This window comes from Benincasa hispida, chromosome 2 (genome assembly GCF_009727055.1).
Source record: "Benincasa hispida cultivar B227 chromosome 2, ASM972705v1, whole genome shotgun sequence".
Taxonomy (NCBI): Eukaryota; Viridiplantae; Streptophyta; class Magnoliopsida; order Cucurbitales; family Cucurbitaceae; genus Benincasa; species Benincasa hispida.
The window spans coordinates 6,966,523-6,990,198 of record NC_052350.1 but is presented as its reverse complement, the minus strand read 5'-3'; the positions used below and the strand labels follow the sequence as shown (position 1 = coordinate 6,990,198).

Here is a 23,676-nt window from a genome sequence, read left to right as displayed (position 1 = left end):
AGAATCTTGCATTTATGTTGGAATTATATTTGCTTGAATATAGGAAGTTCCCTCTAGCAGTCAGATTTTTGCTGTTTCTAAATTTGCAATCATTTTGGTATGTCACTAAACAATTTTAAATCTTTCATTGGAATTTCGTCATGGAAGAGCAATGAAAGCCCAATACCCACGACTTGAAAATCAGCTTTCAAAACCAATCTTAATTATGAATTTAGATCAAGCGTTTTACATACGATTATCCTCTACTTTATTCCAAAATAATTATAATAAGTTGTAAAAACTACTTTTAAAGTATAGTAGTAATTATGATTACACTATCAAATTTTCAATTGTAAAAATTGAACCCTCAAATTCATACCACAAAAAGTTAGACCCTCAAACATCCATAATGGTAAAAGTTGTAACAGTTTCATAAATTTGAAGATTTAATTTCATATCTATTGTTACAAAAATTTAAGAACTTAATTTTTACAATAAAAACTTCAAAAGTGTAATTACAACAATCACTATACTTTAGAAGTGTTTTTTTGCAATTTATTCACATAACTAAATTATTTTTACTTTCATGAACGAGCTGTTGGCTTCAATTCAATCAATCAATGCCTATGAAATTTGGTTTGAACAATTGAGTCTGCAATCAAAGTTTCTTACTTTAACATTTTTGCATTTGTTGATAGAAACTCTTTTATTATTCTCTCTTTTCCATTATTTTTTGTGGCTCAGAGTTATTTTGGCAGTCAATCATTCACTCTTTTCATTTGTCTGTTTGTGGATAATGTATGACCTGAATGTAAATCGCCGTGGAAAACAAATGGAATTTAATTATGCAACTTTTGTAAATTGTTACTTTCTTTACCCATTACCTGGTGCAGAATTCAGATTCCTATGCATTATAAACATACTTTCTGATGCCAAATTATGTATGTCAGATTCTTCACACCATCAGGCAATACAATAGCCAACAGTTTACACTGGACAGTAAATCAGATTGAGGGAGAAGGGAGGAAGCGGCAACCGAGTAACGAACAAGATCTGCAGAGATCCATTCCTTCCCCTCAGATTACTACAGCTATAGCTTAGCAGCTTCTTTTCTTCTTTTCAATTCAACGAATAAATGGTAAAGGTAAAGGGCTTCCAACTACAAAAGCAAAGTGACATGAACAACCTGGATGATGTGAGATTTTGGCTAGAATCCCAGAAGAATATCCCCGTATACATTTCAGTTTGTGCGTTGAAAGTATGAACCTCCTTTCTCTTGCACTTGGCCAACCCTGAACTCTGTTCTCTATCAAGTGAACTAGGGGCTTTCATGTCCTCCACAAAGCCAGGTTAGAGTCATCCATTCTGGCTGATTCTTGCTTCACAACAGCATCTGTTGTAGGACGGACACAACAGGTTCTGCAGATATTGGCATAGAATTATGATTTTGCTCTCAAAATAGGAGTCCTCTAGCTTGGTTGGATGCCGGGACCTAAAAAATCAGAGCTGGAACGTGGAACTGGAGATTCAACTACAATGACTTCATCCAAAAGGTGGGAACATAATTGGTTAAATGGTTCGGTAGTGTTAAAAGAATTTCATTCAAGAAAATATTCTATACGTCGTGTTTTAAGGTGCAAAGCACACAGGCAGCTAGGCTATGCTCATGTGAGATTTGAAATGCAATATATATTACAAAATGTCAAGTAGTATTCGGTACAAAGTAGCTTTTAAGCATATAAACAATACCGGCTATAAACTTTCTTATATATAAAGTTGCTAAATAAACAAACCTAATGAAGAACAAAGAACAAAGAACGACACTCGCTGACAAAACAAATGGGGAAAAGAAACTTACAAGAGGGAGAAGAAACTAATGGAAAAAAATAGATAGAAAAAGCTCGCCAGGTCTTTGGAGAACTAATGAGGGAGTTCATGTATAAAAACTAGATGGAAAAAGATCACGTGGTATTTGTACAACTAGGCACATTCCTGAATGAAGCTGCCTTACATGGGACTGATCAAAGTGTCAAAGATGTGCTCAAATGTGAGTCCCAACAGCGAAAGCTTTCACAAAAGAATTGAACTACCTGCTTGATTTAGAAAGTCGAGTAAGAATGATAGGCCTAAAGCATAATTATGCATGCCTAGCCACCGTGATAGGTAGCAAGGCAATTGAATATAAATTCATTACGAATTTGTGATATGTAGGAAAAAACTTGAATATAAATTCATTATGAATTTTGCACAGGTATTAATGTTCACAGCTACACTGCCACAAATAAATAAAAGAACGGTAGATGTGAAAATTTGACATAAGATAGCATCTATTAGACACAGACAACTTCTTTCCTATTCTTTTAAACTTATAAATTGGGTACAAGACTTGGGAACAGAAAGATAGAATGACGAGAAAATATACAATAAATCATCCTGCAAGAATCTCAAAACAGAAATCCATAGAAAAAAATCATTCCATAAGTTTACCAGAGGATCAACAGCTTAACCACATCTTTCTCAAGAAATGACAAACTAAAATATAGAGTTTCAGGAGGCAACCAGATTAGCGTAAAAATGCAACTTTAGCAAACCTCAAGAACAAGACCGAGATGCCTAAGAAGGATATATAATCAAACCTTCATGTCCTTGATTGCTTCTATAAATTTAGAATATTCTCAAACTTCTTAAAAGCTATGTTCTTATGAGCTATAGTTATATCTGAAGAAGAGTCAAGGACAACGTTATCCTGCACTAAAGTAATTGACATTTCAGAATACCAAAACAAAAATCCATAGAATCTAACGCATTATTCCATAAGTTTACCAACAGAACAAATGAACAATAGTCAACCACCTCTTCTCAGTCAGAAATGGCAAACTATACAAGGGAGCCAAACAGGTGGAAGCAAATTGAAATTCTTGGAAATCTCAAAGATAAACAAAGATACCTTGAAGTATACCAAGAATATACACACCTGAACTCTATCCAGCTTCCAGAAACGGACCACTAATCATTTTGGAATTGGGAATCTCCCTAGAATCAAACACAATCATGAATTGCTCAACATTTCCAATTACTGGATCCTTCTTCAGAATCCCCATCCCTCACCTTTTTCCTTTTATTTTTATTTAGACCAGCACAAATGATACATATTGAGGTTTAATTCAATTTCAAAGCACGTAGAGGTCCGTCAAAACCAAAGAATTGGTTATACTAGATAAACCAGTCCAGTGTTAATCTGTGCAGGGTGTTAATTTTGTATATATTATTAAATAATCAACTTAATTAGGAATAAACCTCTAATTTACTTTAACACCCTCACTCAAACTCAAGGTAGTAGAGTAACAACCAACAAGAGTTTGTGAGGCGGTCGACTAAAGCAGATGATGAAAACTGAAGAAAACTCCTGAATCAAATCATGGCAGATATGGGCCGGAGATAGAACCCACGAAAAATTAAAACACAGAGAACTTCTAGGCTGAAAACATAAGCCACAAAGAACTAAAACACGGAGAACTTCTGGACTGGAAACAGAGACTCACGAACTTCTAGGTTGGAAACAGATGCCTACATAAAGATCTAAAAACAGAACCCACAAACTTCTTATCTAAAAACAGAGATCTACATAAAGATATGAAAATAGAACCCACGAACAACCGATTTGAAAACGGAACAGAGACCTAGGAAGATCAAAAAACATAACAGAGGTTAGAACTGAAAAACAAGAACGTAGAATCAACCAAGCAGGTGAACCAAATCTAGATCTACCTCTGTCGAGGGGGGATCAATGGAGGTAGAGATTGGACAGAACTAGAGGCTGAAAATATAAACCCTAGGACTTAAAGCTCTAATACCATGTTATTTTTGTATATATTATTGAATAATCAACTTAATCAGAATACAGCACAAAGGCGAATAAATAGACACCAACAAACCCAACAAAGGAAAGAAACCAAGAACGGAAAAACTATAAAGGAAAATACTAATTAGGAATAAAACCCTAATTTACTTTAACACAGGATAATTTTCTGTTTCTTCGGGGAGAAGGGAAGGGAAGAGAGAGACATGTGATCATCTAACATGAAATAAACCCCTAAAGGTGATCTAGGCGATTTTGACGAATAAAAAATAAACTACATAAAACAAAGAAAAAAATTCATTATGCCCCTGACAAGGAGAGAAGTAACGTGAAAATCAAACTTCAGAGAGGGATTCTGATGCAGGAAGGCAAGAGGCAACATATATATGCTTAGAGTAGCTAAACCAATATTTTTCTTTAAGAAAAAAAAAAAGAACCAATAATACCATATACATACATACATGCATGCATATATATATGAACCAATAATACTCACAATTGGTGTTTAAGTAAACTCATTGCTCCACGGCATGCATATGAAAATTAGGAATACTAGCAAAACTTTCCATTGTTTGCAATTCTTATAGAAACCCTGTATAACCATATTTAATCTTAAATTCAATTATGACCCACATGCCGGCATGAGAGGAACAGTGACTCCATTTCCTGAAAGCCAATAAAGGCAAAGTTTTGAGATGTGTTCAGTTTTAAAACTAGAAGCGGAATCTTGACCTTTTCTGGAATAATAAAAAGATTTTTTCATTAAGTACAATGAAAAGAAGTGTCCCCAAAATCCAGACAATGGGTAGCTACTTGAGGGACTGGTGATTACAAAAAGAACTCCAAATTATACAAGGGTGCAGTGTAGTTACAAAAGCTTTACGTCAGCACTCCAATTGGAACTGTTATTAGAAACAACCATCTCAAAATCTTGAGTATCCCCCTTGTAGACATATTTGAAAACTCGTTGTTTCCCAATGTATTAAAAAGCTATTGAGGCTTACTCCTTGAGGCTTGCTCGAGGCAAGGCTCTAAGTTTTAGGCTTTAATCTCTAGACTTACGTTTTCATTGAACTATAAGAGCCTTACGTCTTTGTGAAAACGCACTGAGGCTTAAAATCTCTACGCACTGTCTACTGATTAGAAGAATAATGCAGATTTTCCAAATTCTTCAAAAATACTCCATTTGAACTAAGACTACTTTTAACACTGTGACATTTAGAACATTCAAGGCAAAATTTTATAACATAAATCAATCCTTTTAATGATAATAGTAGTGGTAGTGATGATAAAGATATCCTCTTAAGAATTTTTTTTTTTTATTAAGTGAAAATTGTGGGGTGGGATTTTTTTCACGCATTTATATGAGTCTATGACTATCATGTTGAGCCATACTTGGTCAATACCCATTTAGGATTTGTAAGACGTTTTTAATTCACTATGTAAGGCTTATGTACCATACCACCTTCAAGCTTATGCCTCAATTCTTTAGGAGGAAAAGTCTCAAGGCCGCCTTTAGCCCTTTAAAACATTATTCTTTCAAGAAATTTCAAAGGTCCAATATGATGGAATTCTTCCCAGTTCCAAAGAATTCTTGCTCTGCTTTTGAGGTAGTGACCTAACAAGCTTTGTCCATAAAATCTCTTACCAAGAATGGGGTGCTCTAGGTGATGCTAAATTTGTTAAGGATGTCGTCCCCTAGAGAGTTAGAGGATTTGCGTGGAAGGAGGAGATGATCAGTTTCTTCCTCATGGTCTTTTCGAACAGTGTACCAATTAAGAGAAAATGATACACTTTAGTATTTTGATTGCACTCTCTCATTCGTATTCAGTTATTTCCTTGAGAAGAGAAACTGAAGAAAATTTTCAACCTCCGAGATATTCCTCAAAATCCATTTTGTTATGAGTTTAGGATAGCTTTAGCTGGTTGAAAATTGGATAAAAATTGAGCTTATAAACCATTATTTGATTAAAATTAGATTTCTCAGTTCCAATTCTCATTTTTCCAAAATGACATAGGAAAGAATTAGCATATACCGAGTGACGGTAACAAACTTTTCCAAAAACCAAAAGAGGAAAAGTGAAAATAAAATAAATTTAAAAAAAAACAAACAAAAAACAAGAAAGGAGAAACATTTTCACATGAATAATCAGACACATCCATTGATTCAAACTAGGATATTTTGTATCGAGGTCAAACTCCCATTTCATTCAAATCCAAATACCCTTTTTGTGATCCAAAAGTTACTAAGCAACACTAGAATTCAAAGGAACTCAAGGTTAACCTCTTTATTGCAACTCAAAGGTTAACATGAGTAAAGAAACTTAGAAATACGGAAGAAAGACATTAATACATTATAATCATAAAGGTAATATTTTAAATCAAATCCTCTCACTTTAAGAACTATTATGTTAAAGAGAACTGACTTACAAATATATTGGCTCAGACACAAAAAATCTGTAGTCTTCTCGTACTACAACCATGTATACGTAACAACAAAAATTCTACAAACATGATACTCTAGAAGCAAATTTCAGTTCCCAAAATAATTGGCTGATGAGTTTACATATGAGTATGATAGGCATAATAAGCTTGCAGGTTGAAAGAACACGAGGCACTAGTGATGCTGATTCTGACTTGGAAAGAAGGGAATGAGACTGAAATTTTCGCACTTAGAGCATTGAGATTGAGTTAGATTTTGGTCATGTTCATTGCACAACCTACAAAAGTTTTAAATTTTGCATAAATTTTCTGTCACATATTTATACTGAGGTAAGGTGGAAAGATGAAATCGACCACCTAAATTAAACAAAGCAGCCCTCACAAGCCAAATTCTATCCTTTTACTTACTTAGGATTACCCCATGGTGGATATCCGAAACATAATTTCTGAAATTGAGAGGATAATGAACAATTTTTTCTGGGAAGGTCAGAAGGGTAGCAAAATAAATCATTTGGTTAAATGGGAGAAAGTCTCTAAAGTCTTGCATGATGGTGGCCTCGGAATTGGTAACCTGCAGAACAGGAACTTAGCATTATTATTCAAAAGGAATTGGCACTTTCTAAAAGAACACGACTCATTATGGTGCAAAGTTGTAAAGAGCATTCATGGAGTGGACCCTCATTTTTGGCATACCTCGAGGAAACATGGCTCGAGTCTAAGGAGCCCTTGGATTACCATATCCAAGGTATGGATCAAGTTTGAATCGCCTGCAACTTTCAAACTGGGAAATGGAACCTACATTTATTTTTTCGCTTGACCCGTGGTGCTCCAACATTGCTTTCAAAGAAAGTTTCCCTCATCGCTGCTACCGTGTTGCTACAATGCCTAAAGGTAACATATTGGGACCCAAAAATTTGTTCTTGGAATCTGTTATTTTGAAGGCCTCTAAAGGATGAGGAATTCTCAGAATTCCAGCAATTAATGGACTTTCTGGAAGGCAAAAAACCAACCCAAAGGGCTGATGCAAGGGTGTGGTTATTGAATTCATCTAGGATTTTCAGTAAAGTCCTTGTCAAAGCACTTGAACTCATCTTCCCCTTTGAAAAAAGAGCTTTTTCAGGCCCTCTGGAAGTCCAAAAGCCCGAGAGAAATCAACATTCTGATTTGGGCTTTAATTTTTGGATCTCTTAATTGCTCTGAAGTGTTGCAACACAAACTTCAATCTCATTATCTTTCACCCACTATCTGCCATTTATGCCTAGCAAGTAGTGAAGAGTTACAACATGTGTTCTTTGATGGTCCTTATTTAAGAAAATGCTGGAGGAATCTCTTTTCATATTTCAATCTACATTGGGTCTTTGGACAGAACATTCACGGTAATGTTTCCCATATTTTGACTGGACCGATCTTGTCTTCTAAGACACAAACTCTTTGGTCAAATACAGTTAAAATTTTAATTTCAGAATTATGGTTTGAACGAAACCAAAGAATATCCCACAACAAGGCTACCTGTTGGTTTAAAGATCTTGCTGCGCTGAACTTGTTGTGATTATGTGATCTGGCGTACACTTAAGCTCAATGGACAATGCACTAAACTAAATATGTGCTAACGTATGCAAGTATGCGCTCCTATCACAAGTTTTCTTGTGATGCCAAGTATAACAAGGTCACAAGTTTTCAAAATGATCCAAGGTTGAACACGGGAAATTTGTAACTGAAAAATTTGCACGATAATATGTTCTGCAGCGGAAACTAACAATGTACGATAAAGGGAGAAATCATGCGATAAAGACTACATTATGGCTATCTAAGCAAACTAAGAGTAGATAGAAACTAGATCTGAGATGTTGCGATAAACAGTAACTTTTGATGTGTGTGAAAATGAATGGAGAAGACGGGATTTGGGGGAAGCCAATATCAAGTCCCTAAGTTGACATCAAGAGTAATCTAGGATCGCATCATCCGTTCATTGCACACCTCTAGGTGGCCAGCCACATTTGTCATATCTCTATGACACATGAATGATGTTGCGTTAGTCATAAGATTATTTATATCTCTAGAACCACTTCTTACTTTGCTTAGTAAGTTCCACAACTACTTCCCCTCTCGGGCAGTTGGTTATAGCTACTTGACTCAATGAGTGATCATAGGTAAGCATTTTCATAGTCTCACACTAAGCAAACAAGATTAACTCTTTGAACTCTCAACTTAGCTCATGATATCAAACTTCCCCTTTACCTCGTAGAGAATTAGTTACTCGTGGCAATAAAGGAAAAGATGGTTTTAAAAAAAGAAGACAATGGATGTAGTCATGATGCGTAGAAATATATATATAGAGCTATAAATCTTGATAACAAATGAAATAATTTCTTAGTTCGAAATGTAATACAACTGATAAAGATGAGAAAAAAATTAATGGAAAGTTGTTTTCAGCAAGCTCTTGCTTCAAACAGGTGATTGTCAAGGCTACTAGTGTTTGATGGCAGGATGAAGTGGAGAGGCTCTCTCAAGCTCTACTCCGACAAGATTCCACTCGTCAATCGGAGGGAATGGTGGAGATGAAGGATTCTCATAAAATAATCTCTCTTTGTTCTTCCTTTATGATCACAGAAGTTTGTCTTAAGTGGAGAACTCAGGCAAATTTCGGATTTTTCGTCTCATGCATCCAGGCTCTATATTTAGTCATCCGCTGATTGCTTTGGTAATATCGCTCTTGGATTGTCACCATCACTGATAATGTAGGTGAGAATGTCAGTGTTGCCATCATGGTCAACCTTCTGAAGCTAAGGCAGAATATCCACTAGGTCAGTGTCAGAGATCCCAAGGCATGCGATCACTTTTCTTCATTGGGATTAGCGCATGCGATCAACTCCTACGATAACTTCAAAATATAGACTTCGGTGCATGTTAACTCATGATAACTGGTCAGCAAGGATTTCGAATGTATTTAACACAAGTATCATTTTAAGCAGAATTTATGGTAAAATTAACGGTATTCTGTTTTTTTACCTTCATTATTCTAAGTAAACGACTACAATAACTTGTATTTCTATAAGTTATCACTACCGAATGGTTAGACAGATGATCAGCCCGCCCATTAGCTTCCTCTTGGTGCTCTCAGTCAAGGTTTTCTTACTATTATTCTATCCAGGACATTTGCCTCAACTAGAATACTTTTATACCTTCTTTGTAACTATTAGTAGTCTTTGATTTTGTTTGATAATTTCATCTTATAAATGGATATGATGAGGGTGCTATGAGGGTGTCAACCTAGTTGAGATGTCCTGGTGCACCTACTGATCCATAGAGCTCCAGATTATAGTTTTGTTGTATTTTGAGCTTTATACTTTGAGGATTAGTCTCTTTTCATTATATCAATGAAAAGTTTGTTTTCGTTTCAAAAAATAAATAAATAAATAAACCCCATTGCTTGCCAGCATAGTTTACCACCTACATCCTTTTTCCCCAGAAAAAAAAAAAATTAACATGTCCATTAATGGAAGATAAAATTCACAACAAATTCCAAGGTAAAATTACTTGCTCATTACTTGAACCTTATTCTCTTTCAAGATGTCACTCGGACATGTGTGTGTGCGCATTCCTATTATTCTTATTTTCTACTATCGATGAGATCTAATGTAATAACGCTTTCATCTCTAAGCCAAACGAATCACACCACAAAAGGAACTTTACTTCAATCATTTCCTCCTTACGAATGTTAAATATAATTTTTTTTTTTCTTACTTGTACTAAACACTTAAATATAGATGCTTGTACACATATGCCTACCTCTGCAGGCATGCTAACACATGATATTGTTTTTCCTCCAAAGTCCAAATGTAATAAATCAACCTACAACAATCTAAGAAAGAAAGAATAACGTCATATCAGCAATTACCTTGTTAGCAGCAACCAGGAAAAACCACCACATCTCCCTTTGTATATACCATGTAGTATTTATTCTTTTATCCATTTGATGGGTGTTGCAGCCTTCTGATAACAACTTGATCGTAAAAACTTCTTCTCCAGAAAAATAAGCCAAGGGCTGCTAAAGAGCCCAGGAGAGTGGCAGAAGCCATAATAAAAAATGATAACATGAAGCAGTAAGTTCCAGTACAAGTATCTCCTTCACCTGATGCTTCCTTGTCATATATATACCCAACAACTCTTACGGAAAATAAATAAGATCCAACAGGGCTTGCTACTGTTATGGCATTGAATATAGTACCCATGTGTACAACACCAAATATTTCAGAAGTAATTGTTGGCATTAGTGACCACTGAGACCCGTAACAAACACCCACTACTACCGAACCAGCAAAAAGAGCACCAGGCAGGCCAGAGGCAATCACTACATGTCCAATGCTCATGGTTGTCAGAGTGATGAACATGAACAATGGCCTAGCCCATCCGTAGGAATGCAGAAAATAATCCGACACATACCCAGCTCCAAAACGACCAAAAAAATTCCAAATGCTCCACAAGGAAACCAAAGTATTTATCTCCAAGTTTGTGTAACCAAGAGATAACCCTATTTGGCTGATATTATTCACTGTAGCTAATCCTGTTCCCATGCCACAAGCAGTCGCAAAAAACAATATCCAGAAGTCTATTGTGTATAAAGCTTGAACGAGGTTCAGGCTTTCTTCAGATTCCCTTCTCTGTTCATGGTCAAAATCCAAAGTCTCTTGATTGGAGCAACCAATCAGCTGGTCGCTCTCAGTGAAACAAGGGTGCAAAATCCTTTTGGACTCTCTCTGTTGGGCTCTAATTGCAATATATAGAGGAGATGCAAGCAACATCAAAAGTAGAACAAATGTAGCAACATGTAGAGAGAATTGGAAGGTGAAAATATGCTCTAGAACTATCTTGATCATAAGGTAAGTAGCAACGAGCAGAGTAATTATGGATAGGGTATTCAGATGCTCTTTTTCAATCCCATCATCTGCATGGTGGATTCTCACGAACGACATACACAATAAGGAATTAAAAGTTGGTAGCAGCGCCAGCATCAAAAGAAAGGAAGTTGGTTGTCCATTAAATATTGTCTCGTATACTTGAATCAATATTGCTCCACTCAAACCAAGAAACCCCTGGCGTCAAAACTAACAATATTGAGTGTTCAACATAAAATCCAAACTATTATCAAGTGAGATCCCCAATAATCAAATACCATATCAGATAAGAACTCTCTCAAATGTGAGTTTGACTTCAAATCCAATAATTCAAAAGAATAAGAAAACATTCGCTAGAAAATATTGTGAACATCATCACGTACACCTCTTCTTCATGGAAGGTTTAATAAAAGATTTGAAGGTCAACAAACTAGCGACCAACTACACGTGCTCAAAATAACAGTGCTAAATCTTTTTAGTATTGAACCTCCGACCTCAGGAAAGGAATACAAGTCAAGGATATAAAAGGGAAGCTGTGATTTGGTCACAACCCATAATATTTTTCTTCAGCAAACATGGTTCTAAATGTCCATACCCATTGCTATTCCGGATACAATTGAACTTCTTCAAAATGATCCGTAGACAAAATGAACTCAATAAATCAGGGCTGAACGCCCTCATTACATATTCAAGATATATAAATTAAATCAGGTCTACAACCCGTAATCATGTTAATTGAATTTCAAACTCGGGAAGATTTACCTTCATGATTCCAACAATCGTCCCACTATAACTGGGGAAATTCCGAACGCCAGTGACAACGTTAGCAGTGTTGAAGAAGCTCTGAGCATGAGCAGCCACCAACATGAAAAGGCACATAGCGGGAACCGACGGCCGAGGAAAGACCCCAGAAACGGCCGCCCAGATAAAGAAGTACCCCAAGAAGCACTGAATTGCACCGGCCAAGTGAACAATCCACGGCCCACAACGATTACCGTCAGCGGTGGCATAGTAGTAGAGAAAGCCCGCAAGGACGCCACAATTGACACCGATGTCTTTGAAAACAGAAACAATATCCAAAGTGGATTGATCGTATTCCTGAGTTGACTTGAGGATTTGAGAGTAGATGGAGAAAGTGTAAAGAGATCCGCTGGTGCATTGAATCCATACGCTAGCAACTGTTGAAACCCATTTGTTGTTTAATCTGGAAGTTTCTGATTCCAATTCCATTGAATTGAACTTGCTTTGCCCTCTTCCTCTTCCTCCTCCTCTTCCTCTTCCTCTTCCCGCTCTCTGTTCGTTGCGTGAGGCTTATCAATCTCACAAATTCTGCCTGGATCATGTTCCCACTTGCTGGCACTTGTCGGCACTTTTCGGCACTTGTCTCTAGTATATTTACTAATGGTAAACTTTCCGGTGAGGCATCGTCCCAATCGATTGGGGATTTTCTGATTCGATCCAGTGCGGGGTTTGCCAAACGAGACAGAGAATCGTCATTTCAAGCGCTGGTGGAATCAAAGTGTTAAAACATATTGTTTTTTTTTTTTTTTTTTGTCTGTTCCGATTTCTGTATTATCCTTCTGACCGTTTCACAGGAAAACAATGTTTACCCAAATTTTGGGTTAATCGGAGAAACAAGGTGGCTTTTAGAAGGTAATTGGAAAAGACCGGTGGTTTTCAAACTATTTAGGAGTAAAATTTTATTCATATCAGAATACGTCTACTCAACAAATACATTCTACAAATTTTTAACAATATTTTGATTGATTAGAAATAGATGTGTTTGTTGAACAGATGTATTCATGTTAGATGCAAATTTATATTTAAAACGGTCCATTCATTATATTTAAAACAGTCCATTGATTATTTTAAAACGGTCTGTTTCGATGCTGAAGGCCTATAAAAGGCGAGGCCTTCAGCGGTTCGTATGACACAGAATTCATTTTCTAAATTCCCTCTTCATTTTTCTCTCCTCCTTCATCTTAGCTTTTCGAGCAGTGAGTTTAGAAAAGGGTGTACGTTCCGATCGGTAACGGTGCCTTTCAGATCGGTTTTCATTTGGTTGTTTTATCTTGGGGATGACGTGGCAATTTTCAGTCCTGTTTGTATACTTGGGCAAAGCCGCGAAACGTCTTAAAGAGAGCGAGCTCCGCGACTCAGCCTATAACGAGTTTCTGTTTTGCAAGTTTTGCTCTTTGCTTGACCGTCGTGCCTTGACGGTTTACAGTTCATCGTTCTGAGAGTCCTGCCATTTCCAACAATTTTAAGACATTTCGACATCATCAATGGCCTTCAGTAGCAACAATGAGATATCTGACCTCAACCGTCCATTCCAATTCGAAGGAGTGAACTTCAAGCGGTGGAAGCAAAAGATGTTGTTCTTCCTCACCATCAAGAAAGTTGCTGAAGCTTGTACCAGCGCTAAGCCGATCGTCCCTTTAGAATAACCAACTGAACAACAAGTAAAAGAAGTTGCTAACTGGGAGGAGAAAGACTTTCTATGTAAGAATTTCATTTTAAATGGTTTAACTGATGATCTGTATGACGACTACAGTACAATGAAGACAGCGAAGGTAGTCTGGGATGCCCTGCAAAAGAAGTATGACACCAAGGAGGCCAGGTCGAAGAAATATGCAGTTAGCCGTTATCTCAAGTTCCAGATGACGGATGAAAAATCTGTGGAGGCCCAATCTCATGAACTCCAGAAGATAGCCCACGAGATAATTACTGAAGGTATGTCTCTAGACAAACAATTCCAAGTTACTGTTATTATTGATAATCTGCCCCCCTTGTGGAAGGACTTTAAGAACACTTTGAGGCATAAGACCAAGGAGTTCTCCTTGGAGAGTCTTATAACCCGGCTAAGGATCGAGGAAGAAGCTTGAAAGAAGGACCAGAGAGAGGAGGTGAACGCAGTACCTAGGAAACCCGCTTCTTCCGTGGCAAAACCTGACCAAAAACCTAAGGGGACAAAGAGGAAAAGTCAGAACTGTGGCTCCAGCAACAGAACCAACAAAAAAAACAGAAGCCCTCTTCAGAAGAAACGGTACAGTTCCTCTACTTTATTTGTAATAAACCTGGGCACATGGCTAGGAACTGTAGGAACAGGCGTCGTCCTGCTGGTCAGGCAAACCTGACCAGAACCAACAGAAAAAACAGAAGCCCCCTTCAGGAGAAACGGTACAGTTCCTCTACTTTATTTGTAATAAACCTGGGCACATGGCTAGGAACTGTAGGAACAGGCGTTGTTCTACTGGTCAGGCAAACCTGACAGAAGAACCGTTAGTCGCCATGATCACATAAATAAATGTAATCGGTGGCTGTGAAGGGTGGTGGATAGACACTGTGTGACGCGCCATGTCTGTTACGACCTTAGTCTATTTAAAACTTATACTGAAACTAAGGATAAGAATATTCTGTTGGGAGATTACCACTCCACGAAAGTTACTGGAACCGGCGAGGTGGAACTAAAGTTTACCTCTGGGAAGACCCTCACGCTGAAGGACGTTCTGCACACTCCGGAGATACGAAAGAATTTGGTTTCGGGCTATCTCCTCAACAAAGCCGGGTTTACTTAAACTTTAGGGGCATACCTAAATACCCTTACCAAAAATAATGTCTTTGTAGGGAAAGGGTATACAACTGAGGGAATGTTCAAATTAAATCTAGACCTTAATAAAATGAAATCTTTTGTGTATATTTTGTGTTCTATGAATATTTGTATACTAGACTCTATCATGTGAATAAGAATTTAATTAGTTACATGATTAGGCTGGAAATGATACCTGAGTTATCCAGAAATGATTTTGATAAATGCGAGTATTGTAGTTAGGCTAAAATTACTAAAACTCCGCATAAATCTGTACTTAGGAATTTTGAGCCTCTAGATTTGATTCATTCTAATGCCTGTGAATTTAATGGCATATTGACTAGGAACAGTAAAAGATATTTCATTACTTTTATTGACGGATGCTCTGATTTTACTTTTGTATACCTGCTGAAAAATAAAAGTGATGCTTTTGATGCCTTCAAACTTTTTGTTTCTGAAATAGAGAATCAGTTTAATAGAAAAGTTAAGAGACTTCGTAGTGATAGGGGAACCGAGTATGACTCGGACAGTTTTAATGAATTCTTTAACTCACGTGGAATAATACACGAAAAGACCGCATCTTATTCTCTTGAAATGAATGGAAAAACCGAAAGAAAAAATAGAACTTTAGCTGAGCTAGTAGTTGCTATTTTACTTAGTTCAGAAGCCCCGTCTTATTGGTGGGGTGAAATCATCCTTACCGTGTATTATGTCCTAAATAGAATCCCGAAATCTAAAAATAAAACTTCACCTTACGAAATTCTCAAGAATAAGAAACCAAACTTGTCTTACTTTAGAACATGGGGTTGTCTAGCCTTTGTAAGGATTCCTAACCCCAAAAAGGAGAAAGTTGGCTAGCAGAGCTTACAAATGTGTCTTTATAGGTTATGCCTTAAATAGTAAAGCTTACAGGTTCTATGATCTAGTGAACCAAGTGATCATTGAGTCAAATGATACCAACTTCTTTGAAGATAGGTTTCCTTCTAAATCAAGGAATACTGGGGGCTCTGGTTCAAGTGGTATAACCCTAGTTAGAAATCCTAATCCTAGAGAGGAAACTGACCCATAACCTAGAAGAAGCAAAAGAGCTAGAACCGCCAAAGATTTCAAAAATGACTTCCTGACCTATAATGTAGAAGAAGACCCTAAAGATCTAAGAGTTGCTCTGTCCTCAGTGGAAGCCAACCTATGGAAAGAAGCCATAAATGATGAGATGGACTCACTTGAGTCAAATAGAACTTGGCACTTAGTAGATCTACCCCTAGGATGTAAGGAAATAAGGTGCAAATAGATCTTAAGAAGGAAACTTAGACCTGATGGGACTATCGACAAAGTACGAATTATCTTATCCCATTCGGAAGGCCTTTTTTTATTACCTTCCCCGCATATGTATAAGACCGAATTCATTCGATTTCTAAAAAGGATTACTATCCGATCCATTCGTTCGTCGAGCTATTTACTCGATCGCAGACATTTCTGAAACACCTCTAACAGAGGGACGGAGAATTCTTTCTCATCTAAAATTGAAAATTGAGATGATTGGATTTGCACCAATAGAAACCATAAATTTTATACACAATAAAAGAATAAAAAAGCCAGGTTAGTAGCGAAGGGCTTTAGACATAGAGAAAACGTAGATTTCTTTGACACCTTCTCCTGTCACTAGAATTACCTTTATCCGTGTCTTGTTCTCTCTCGTTGCCCTTTATAACCTCATAATACATCAGATGGATGTAAAAACCATTTTCCTAAACGGTGAACTTGAAGAAGAGATTTACATGGAACAACCTGAGGGTTTTGTTGTCCATGGTCAAGAAAATAAGGTGTGTAAATTAGACAAATCTCTTTATGGACTAAAACAAGCTCCTAAGCAATGGCATGAAAAATTTGACAACTTTATCCTATCTAAAGGTTTGGTCAATGAAAGTGACAAATGCATCTACCATAAGTTTGATAATAACCTCTACACTATCTTGTGTCTATATGTAGATGATTTATTGATCTTTGGGTCGAACTTGCACGTCATAAATGATGTAAAATCAATATTGGGTGTAAACTTCGACATGAGAAACTTAGGAGAAGCTAGTGTAATCTTAGACATAAAAGTAAATAGGTCTGAAAAGGGAATTTCTTTAGATCAATGTTACTATATAGAAAAGATTCTAAAGAAATATAATTACTTTGAGTGTAAACCAGTCTGTACTCCTTATGACCCTAGTGTCAAGTTGTTCAAGAACACTGGTGACAGTGTTAATCAAACTGAGTATGCAAGCATCATAGGCAGTCTTAGATATGTTGCCGACTGCAGTAGGCCTGACATAGCTTATGTTGTAGGACTACTTTGCAGGTTTACAAGCAGACCTAGTAAAGAGCATTGGAATGCTATAGAAAAGGACATGAGATACTTAAAGAAAACCCAAAACATAGGATTACATTATCAAAAGTTTCCCGTTGTTCTAGAAGGGTTCAGCGATGCTGATTGGAACTCTCTTTCGGATGATTCAAAGGCTACAAGTGATTATATCTTTAATATAACTGGCGGAGCTGTCGCTTGGAAGTCCAAGAAACAGACTATTTTAGCCCAATCTACGACGGAGTCAAAAATGATAGCATTAGCGATAGCTAGTGAAGAAGCAGGCTGGCTTAGAAGTCTGCTATCAGAGATTCCCTTATGGTAAAAGCCGTTACCAGCCATATTAATCCATTATGATAGTACTACAGCAATCGCAAAAGTTCAGAACCATTACTACAACGGAAAGAGACGTCAAATACGTCGTAAGCACAGTATCATTAGAGAGTTTCTTACTACTGGTGCAGTTAGAATGGATCACAAGACTGATGACAATTTGGCAGATCCTTTGACGAAAGGATTGGCCAGAGAAAAGGTTTTCAGAACCTCAGAAAGGATGGGAGTCATGCCTATCGAAAAATGAATAACAGTGAGGAAAACCCAATCTGTAGACTGGAAATCCCAAGAAACAGGTTCAACGGGTAATAACTAATCACAAGTGATATATAGTGAATACTGCTAATGAAGGAACTCTTATTAAAGAGTACCTACGAGCGGAAGCGGGTCTTTCCAATTCATTGTGATAGAATTACCGCATATACATTCAAACATACTTTCATAATGCTAAAGGGATCAAGAAATCATACTAGATGAAGATTTCTCGAGTCTGAAGCCCAACCGTCTATCTCAGAACAATCACCACTCGAAACAGAAGGAAACGAAGAAGACAATACCACTCAGAGCCCTCAGTATTCTTGGAGTGAGAATCCAAAGTGTGGGCTTTGTTTGGGATTTGGCAGAGAAAAGGAAGAAGAACGACCATACACAACGATCAAGCAAGTGGGAGATGCGGTCTCTATCGCATAGACAATATGCTTGATCGTTTAGGTAAAGTATACGATCATGTAGCAAAAGTAAGATCGTCTGTACGATCGTGTAGGAAAAGGTAAACGATTGTGTAGGAAAAGGGTGAGCGATCGTAAAAAAATGATTGCATAGGAAAAACTAAGCGATCGTCTATACGATCATTTAGTAAATACTGGGAGCTAAACAATCATTTAGGAAAAAGGTAAACGATCGTTTAGGTTAATAGCGTGCAACGGTATAATCGGTATGCGATGGCTTAACAATATTATATATGTAAGCGATCGTGTAAGTCCTTATCGTATAGGCACTGATTTTCTAAACGATGACACTATCTTTTTCACAATACCTGCGCACACCGAGATCAACACACCGCCTGTTATTTAAAATGCACTCATTCGTTATTTTAAACAAAGAGGCGCCTTCCCATTTCCTTTATAACCGTCCAATGAATGTGATCTTATCACATTCATAACTTATAAATATCAAATATTAATTATAATATTTTTTTCCTCTACTAGATATAAACCATATTTATATCCAATTTCCTCCAAATTAATGTATCTCATACATAAAGTTAATTATATCATATTTAATTAACTCATTCAATTATATCATATATAATCGAACTCCCTCTTATCAATTTGAACATTTCAAATTGACCCAAAAACTGACTGTCAACTTGTATCCAAGCTACCAAGGGGACCTTATGGACTTATGGCTCGTAGCTCCAACGGTACGTGAATAGCTGACTAAACTCTTTAGTCACGATATCCATCATCCGTTAACTGTCAGACGTTCCACTAAAGACCGACAGTTGAACTCTTCTTGCCATAGATATATTTCTATGTCCATTGGATATAACCAATCATCAGTACGATGACCCTTCACAAATGCTTGTAACTACAGTAGGCCAATTTACCGTTTTACCCCTGTAATTACATCTTCCTCATTAAGTACCACTGATCTCTCTAATGAACAATACAACATAGTCCTACTATGTGTGAACACCTCTGGGGCCATAGGAAGGTGTGTGGCGCCACATCGTTCAAGCCCTGGAATTAGCCTTTAAGAGAGTTATTTATCTACTTGCCCTACCTCAGGGAAGGAGTGAATTCCATCTTGTGTAGCTGAGTTCCCAGCTCCCAAATCAGACAAATCCCCAAAATGGTAGGTTTGAGTTGGCGTTCTGGCCACTCGCACCCATGCAAATCAAAGGACCGCCCTCAAGGACAGAAGTTCCTAACTCACTCAGGATTGAGGTCATGTTACCTATGGTCATCCTAGTGAAGTGAAGTCTCAGTTATGAATGGTGTTATATAACGAGACGTTAACACTTCGTGGTCAGGTCTTATACAAACTCTTTGTATAGGACGTCCCCACTCGCATGTCCCCTACACGAATGATCAGGATCAGACCATCTGTGACAAGTCACAACACGTGTGACCATTCCACAAAGCGGGCCGCATTCGTAGCATTACCAGGATAAGGTTTCCTTCCTATATTCATATACTATAGACCATTTTGGTTATCACTCAAGACATGATCCACTTGTATGTCACCACATATATGCTTGAGTCACATACAAATAACCAGAAATTTTATGTTTATTGGTTTGTGGTAAAATCTAAATGTGCAAAGTCAAGTAGTGAAGTAAATATCATTTATATTATACATCATAAGTGTTCGTACAAAGTTGTTTACAAACTACTGGACACAAGACTTTAGGTCACAAACTCCAACAATCTCCCACTTGTCCTAAAGCAAAGTGAGGAGTACAAGTAAACAGGCCAAAACAATAAACTAGAGCATAAAAACTCAGTACAACAAAATCTCCCACTTGCCCTAGTCCAGCCGCGGGCCGTCCTGTAGACCCATGCTCTGATGGTGATTCTCAAACACTGTAGCTGTGAGAGCCTTCGTAAACGAATCAGCAACCTTTTTCTCTGAGGCGATCTTCATGAAGATCACGTTACCTCGATGCACTATCATGCGGATCGACTTTAACATGGCAACAGGTGAGAAAGTCTCCTCATAGTTGACTTCCTCCACCTGGGTATGACCCTTTGCTACAAGTCGAGCCTTGAAGGTTTGCACCTTCCCATCAGCACCCCGTTTGCATTTGTAAATCCATTTACAAACTATAGGTCTTACTCCATCAGGCTGATCTACAAGATCCCATATCGAGTTGAAGTACATTGACTCCATCTCGAGATTCATGCCTTTGACCCATTCATCCCGGTCAACATCTTCTATTGCCTTTTTATAGGGCAATGGATCCTCAACGTCACCATCTGTCACCATAGCTAGGATTTCCGTAAAACCCAAATAGCGATTAGGCAAGTTCATAACCCTCCCACTACGTCGAGGTTCCCTCAACTCTTGAGGTGGAACCGACTTACCAGGTCTTGTCCTTCAGTACTATGTGATTCATATCTAGGACTGAGCTTCAGTACCTTTACATCTAGTCCTTCAGTACTGAGCTATTCATAATTTGGATTGAGCTCCAGTACCTTCATATTTAGTCCTTCAATACTGAGCTATTCATAACTTGGATTGAGCTCCAATACCTTCACATCTAGTCCTTCAATACTAAGCTATTGATAACTTGGATTGAGCTTCAGTACCTTTACATCTAGTCCTTCAGTACTGAGCTATTTATAACTTGGATTGAGCTCCAATACCTTCACATTTAGTCCTTCAGTATTGAGCTATTCATACATTCTAAGACACATTCTCATCTCTACTAAATCTTAGTTTCCCTAAGGCATTCAACACTAACGCATACTCATGATCATTGAAGGGCATAACATAATCATGAAGTCAATGCATAAACATACATTAAAGAGAGATGTGTTACTTTGGAAACTATTTGAAAATAGTTGTCATAAATAGCTTTCAGTAAACATGAATTGCTAAATCATTCATAAAGCGTTTGCAAATCATTTAAAGCATTTAAAGTCACTCATTGTCTTTGATGTCAACCCTCCAATGCCTAGCACCAATAGGCGTTGAGTACTTGGCCAAATTCATAAGCTTTAACTTGACTAGACAGCAACAACTTCACCATCGCCTATACCATGTGTCTATCGTATGCCTTATGCGTTCAAGCCTCATATGCATCCAAGTGCATCCAATCTTCTAGCTCACGCTCATACAGGCCATCACATGGCCCAACGCATAACTAGCCTTTGTGCCAACCGTTCAGCCTATGCGCCCAACTTATGGCACATCAAAGTATGCCTAATGCATTCGTCCAGCCACGCACTAACACGCTCTAGTGCAACGTTGTGCCTTACACCTTGCACGCCTAGCTACACAGCCCTACTCACTCTGTCGCGTAGTTCAACGCCCACACAACACTTTCTTGCACCTACGACTTCAGCATGCGTTGCATGGTCCAACGCATCTTAACGCGTCCTTACGCCAACTCATCCCTTGCACGCAACTCAACCCTCACACATGCATTCGCCAGAATCACCATCTAGCCCTTGAAGCTGCTTGCTTGTTCAACTCAAACAACTGCCTGCTTGCTCAAAAGTTTCTAGATTCAAATTACAATTTGAATAACTAATTCTTCAGGCCTTTTCTTAAGAAATTTTCTTCTATAAACTTGCTCTTAAATGTCTTAACAAGCTTACCGTAAAATATCAGCTTAGAACTTCCCGTGGTTTGGCCGGAATCTTCAAGTCATCAAGGCTGGCCTAAGCTTACCCGAGAGCTCGACCTTCAGTTGGATTCTTCAATCTTTAGCCCGATTCCTCTAGAATTTCCTTCCAATAACCCAACCTCAACAATTATACACAACCAGAGTTTGAATGGCTCTGAAAACACTCCATTTGCACGAGTGAATTGCTCAAATCCTTTATTTGAAACCAAGCTTCTCCTTTTTATACTACCAGCTGCATGCTTATCTTAAACCTTAAGCTCCTACCTCATCATTTAAGTGATAACAACAAACCTAAGCACGACAACCGGCTTAGCTAATCAGTCATTAAGCAGATCCTTTCCTCTTATCATCAACACAAGACTCAACTCCCAAGCCAATGCTTGTAATTACTTGGTCGCATGCCTACTTCAAACAATACATCGCCCAACCTTGGAAAATGCATAGCTCACCTTGAGGCTATGGCATCCCTCCTATGGTCGCATGCTCTTAGACCAACACATGTCCTAGCCCACATAGAGCTTAGTCTTAACATAACACCAACCAAGCGTTAAGCCCTCATCAACGCACAACCACCGAGCATCGCATGCCTCATGTACCTTGCGCGAAGACTGCCAATGCTTCCCAAGCAGTCGCACAGTCTTCCAGCACACATCGCATACCTCATCGCATACTTCCTAGCGTCATTGCATAGCTCTAGTGAGTACCCAGCGCCTTGCGCTCATTGCCGCACACTGGTCAACATGCACGTCTAGCCTCAACGCTCAGCCCTACGTTCATCGTGCACCCTAATGAACATCGTATACCTTATCGTCTTGCGTTCATCGATTTGCGCCCAACCTTGCGCTAAGCGCATCCCTTGCACACGTGTGCTAGGCTCAGCACTTAGCCTATACTCACTGCACGATGGCCCTTCCTCGCTGTGTGATCATACAAGCCTCTTATGGCTGTCGCATGCCTTATTAACATATAGGGTTGCAAGTTCTCAACAAGACCACCTTGGCGTGCATAACCTCAACGCATAACTTCCCCACACTTGGCCACACTTGGCCTCCAAAGAGCTTGTCTAACCTCTAAAAGCAAAACTAGCACATAAGAGCTTATCTCCAACGCCCAACACAAGGCAAACGCATAGGCTATACCCTACCAACACTTAGCCATTTTATGGCTTGCCTAACCTCTAAGGTAAAACCAACACCTATAGTTCTTATCTCAATGCTTAACATAAGGCCAACGCCCATGGCAATACTTAGCCAAATTTTCCTCTTGCTAAGCTATCTAAAACTCACCCGAGACTAGGTTTTTCCATCACTTAGAATTTTCTTCCTCCATCTTCCTACTTTCTTTACTTCCTTTTACAACTTTACTTTAACATATCTTTAGTCTTTTCTTAACATGCCTATTACTCATTTATATAAAGAAAAATGGAGTACGGGGTTTATAAATAATGCAATAAAGTTTGCACCTCTGCCACAAGTAAAAAGTGAATAATCAAACTTGGATTGTACAAATCCATGTGTAAACAAAGCAAAAGAAAACTTAACAAACCACTGTTTAGGGTGAGAATTACCTTGACAGTGACAATCTTAGCAATCGGGAAAAAGTATCAAAGAAATCTATGCTCTCTTGCTGACTATATCTTTTTGCAATAAGGCGTGTCTTGTATCTATCAACTGTTCCATCAAGGTGATATTTGACTTTATAAACCCATTTGCTACCAACAATGTGATGAGTTTTGGCAATGACACCACTGTCCATGTCTTATTCCTTTCCATAGCATCAATTTCCTTAGACATTGCATCCCTCCAACTTGGGGATTTAATAGCTTGATGATAAAAGGTTGGCTTATACACCGAAGCAACATTGAGCAAA

The 23,676-nt window shown here is 38.0% G+C and overlaps 1 protein-coding gene across 9 annotated transcripts; it reads right to left on the bottom strand.

The window, feature by feature from the left end:
* Positions 1 to 831: 831 nt before the first annotated feature.
* Positions 832 to 12,736, bottom strand: LOC120071516 (protein NUCLEAR FUSION DEFECTIVE 4-like). Of its 9 annotated transcripts, XR_005480279.1 has the most exons (5): positions 11,938 to 12,736; positions 10,179 to 11,373; positions 6,689 to 6,851; positions 1,991 to 6,558; positions 832 to 1,519 (listed from the first exon to the last, which is right to left on the bottom strand). XR_005480279.1 is itself a non-coding variant. In XM_039023839.1 (2 exons), exons 1-2 carry the CDS (start codon positions 12,403 to 12,405, stop codon positions 10,246 to 10,248), a joined length of 1,596 nt encoding a protein of 531 aa, XP_038879767.1. In that variant the 5' UTR covers positions 12,406 to 12,736; the 3' UTR covers positions 9,790 to 10,245. The 9 variants fall into 9 exon arrangements, 1 of the variants encoding a protein (XP_038879767.1); XR_005480275.1 differs by having other exon boundaries at positions 832 to 6,558; XR_005480277.1 differs by lacking the exon at positions 6,689 to 6,851 and having other exon boundaries at positions 1,991 to 2,069.
* Between the last annotated feature and the right edge of the window lie 10,940 nt (positions 12,737 to 23,676).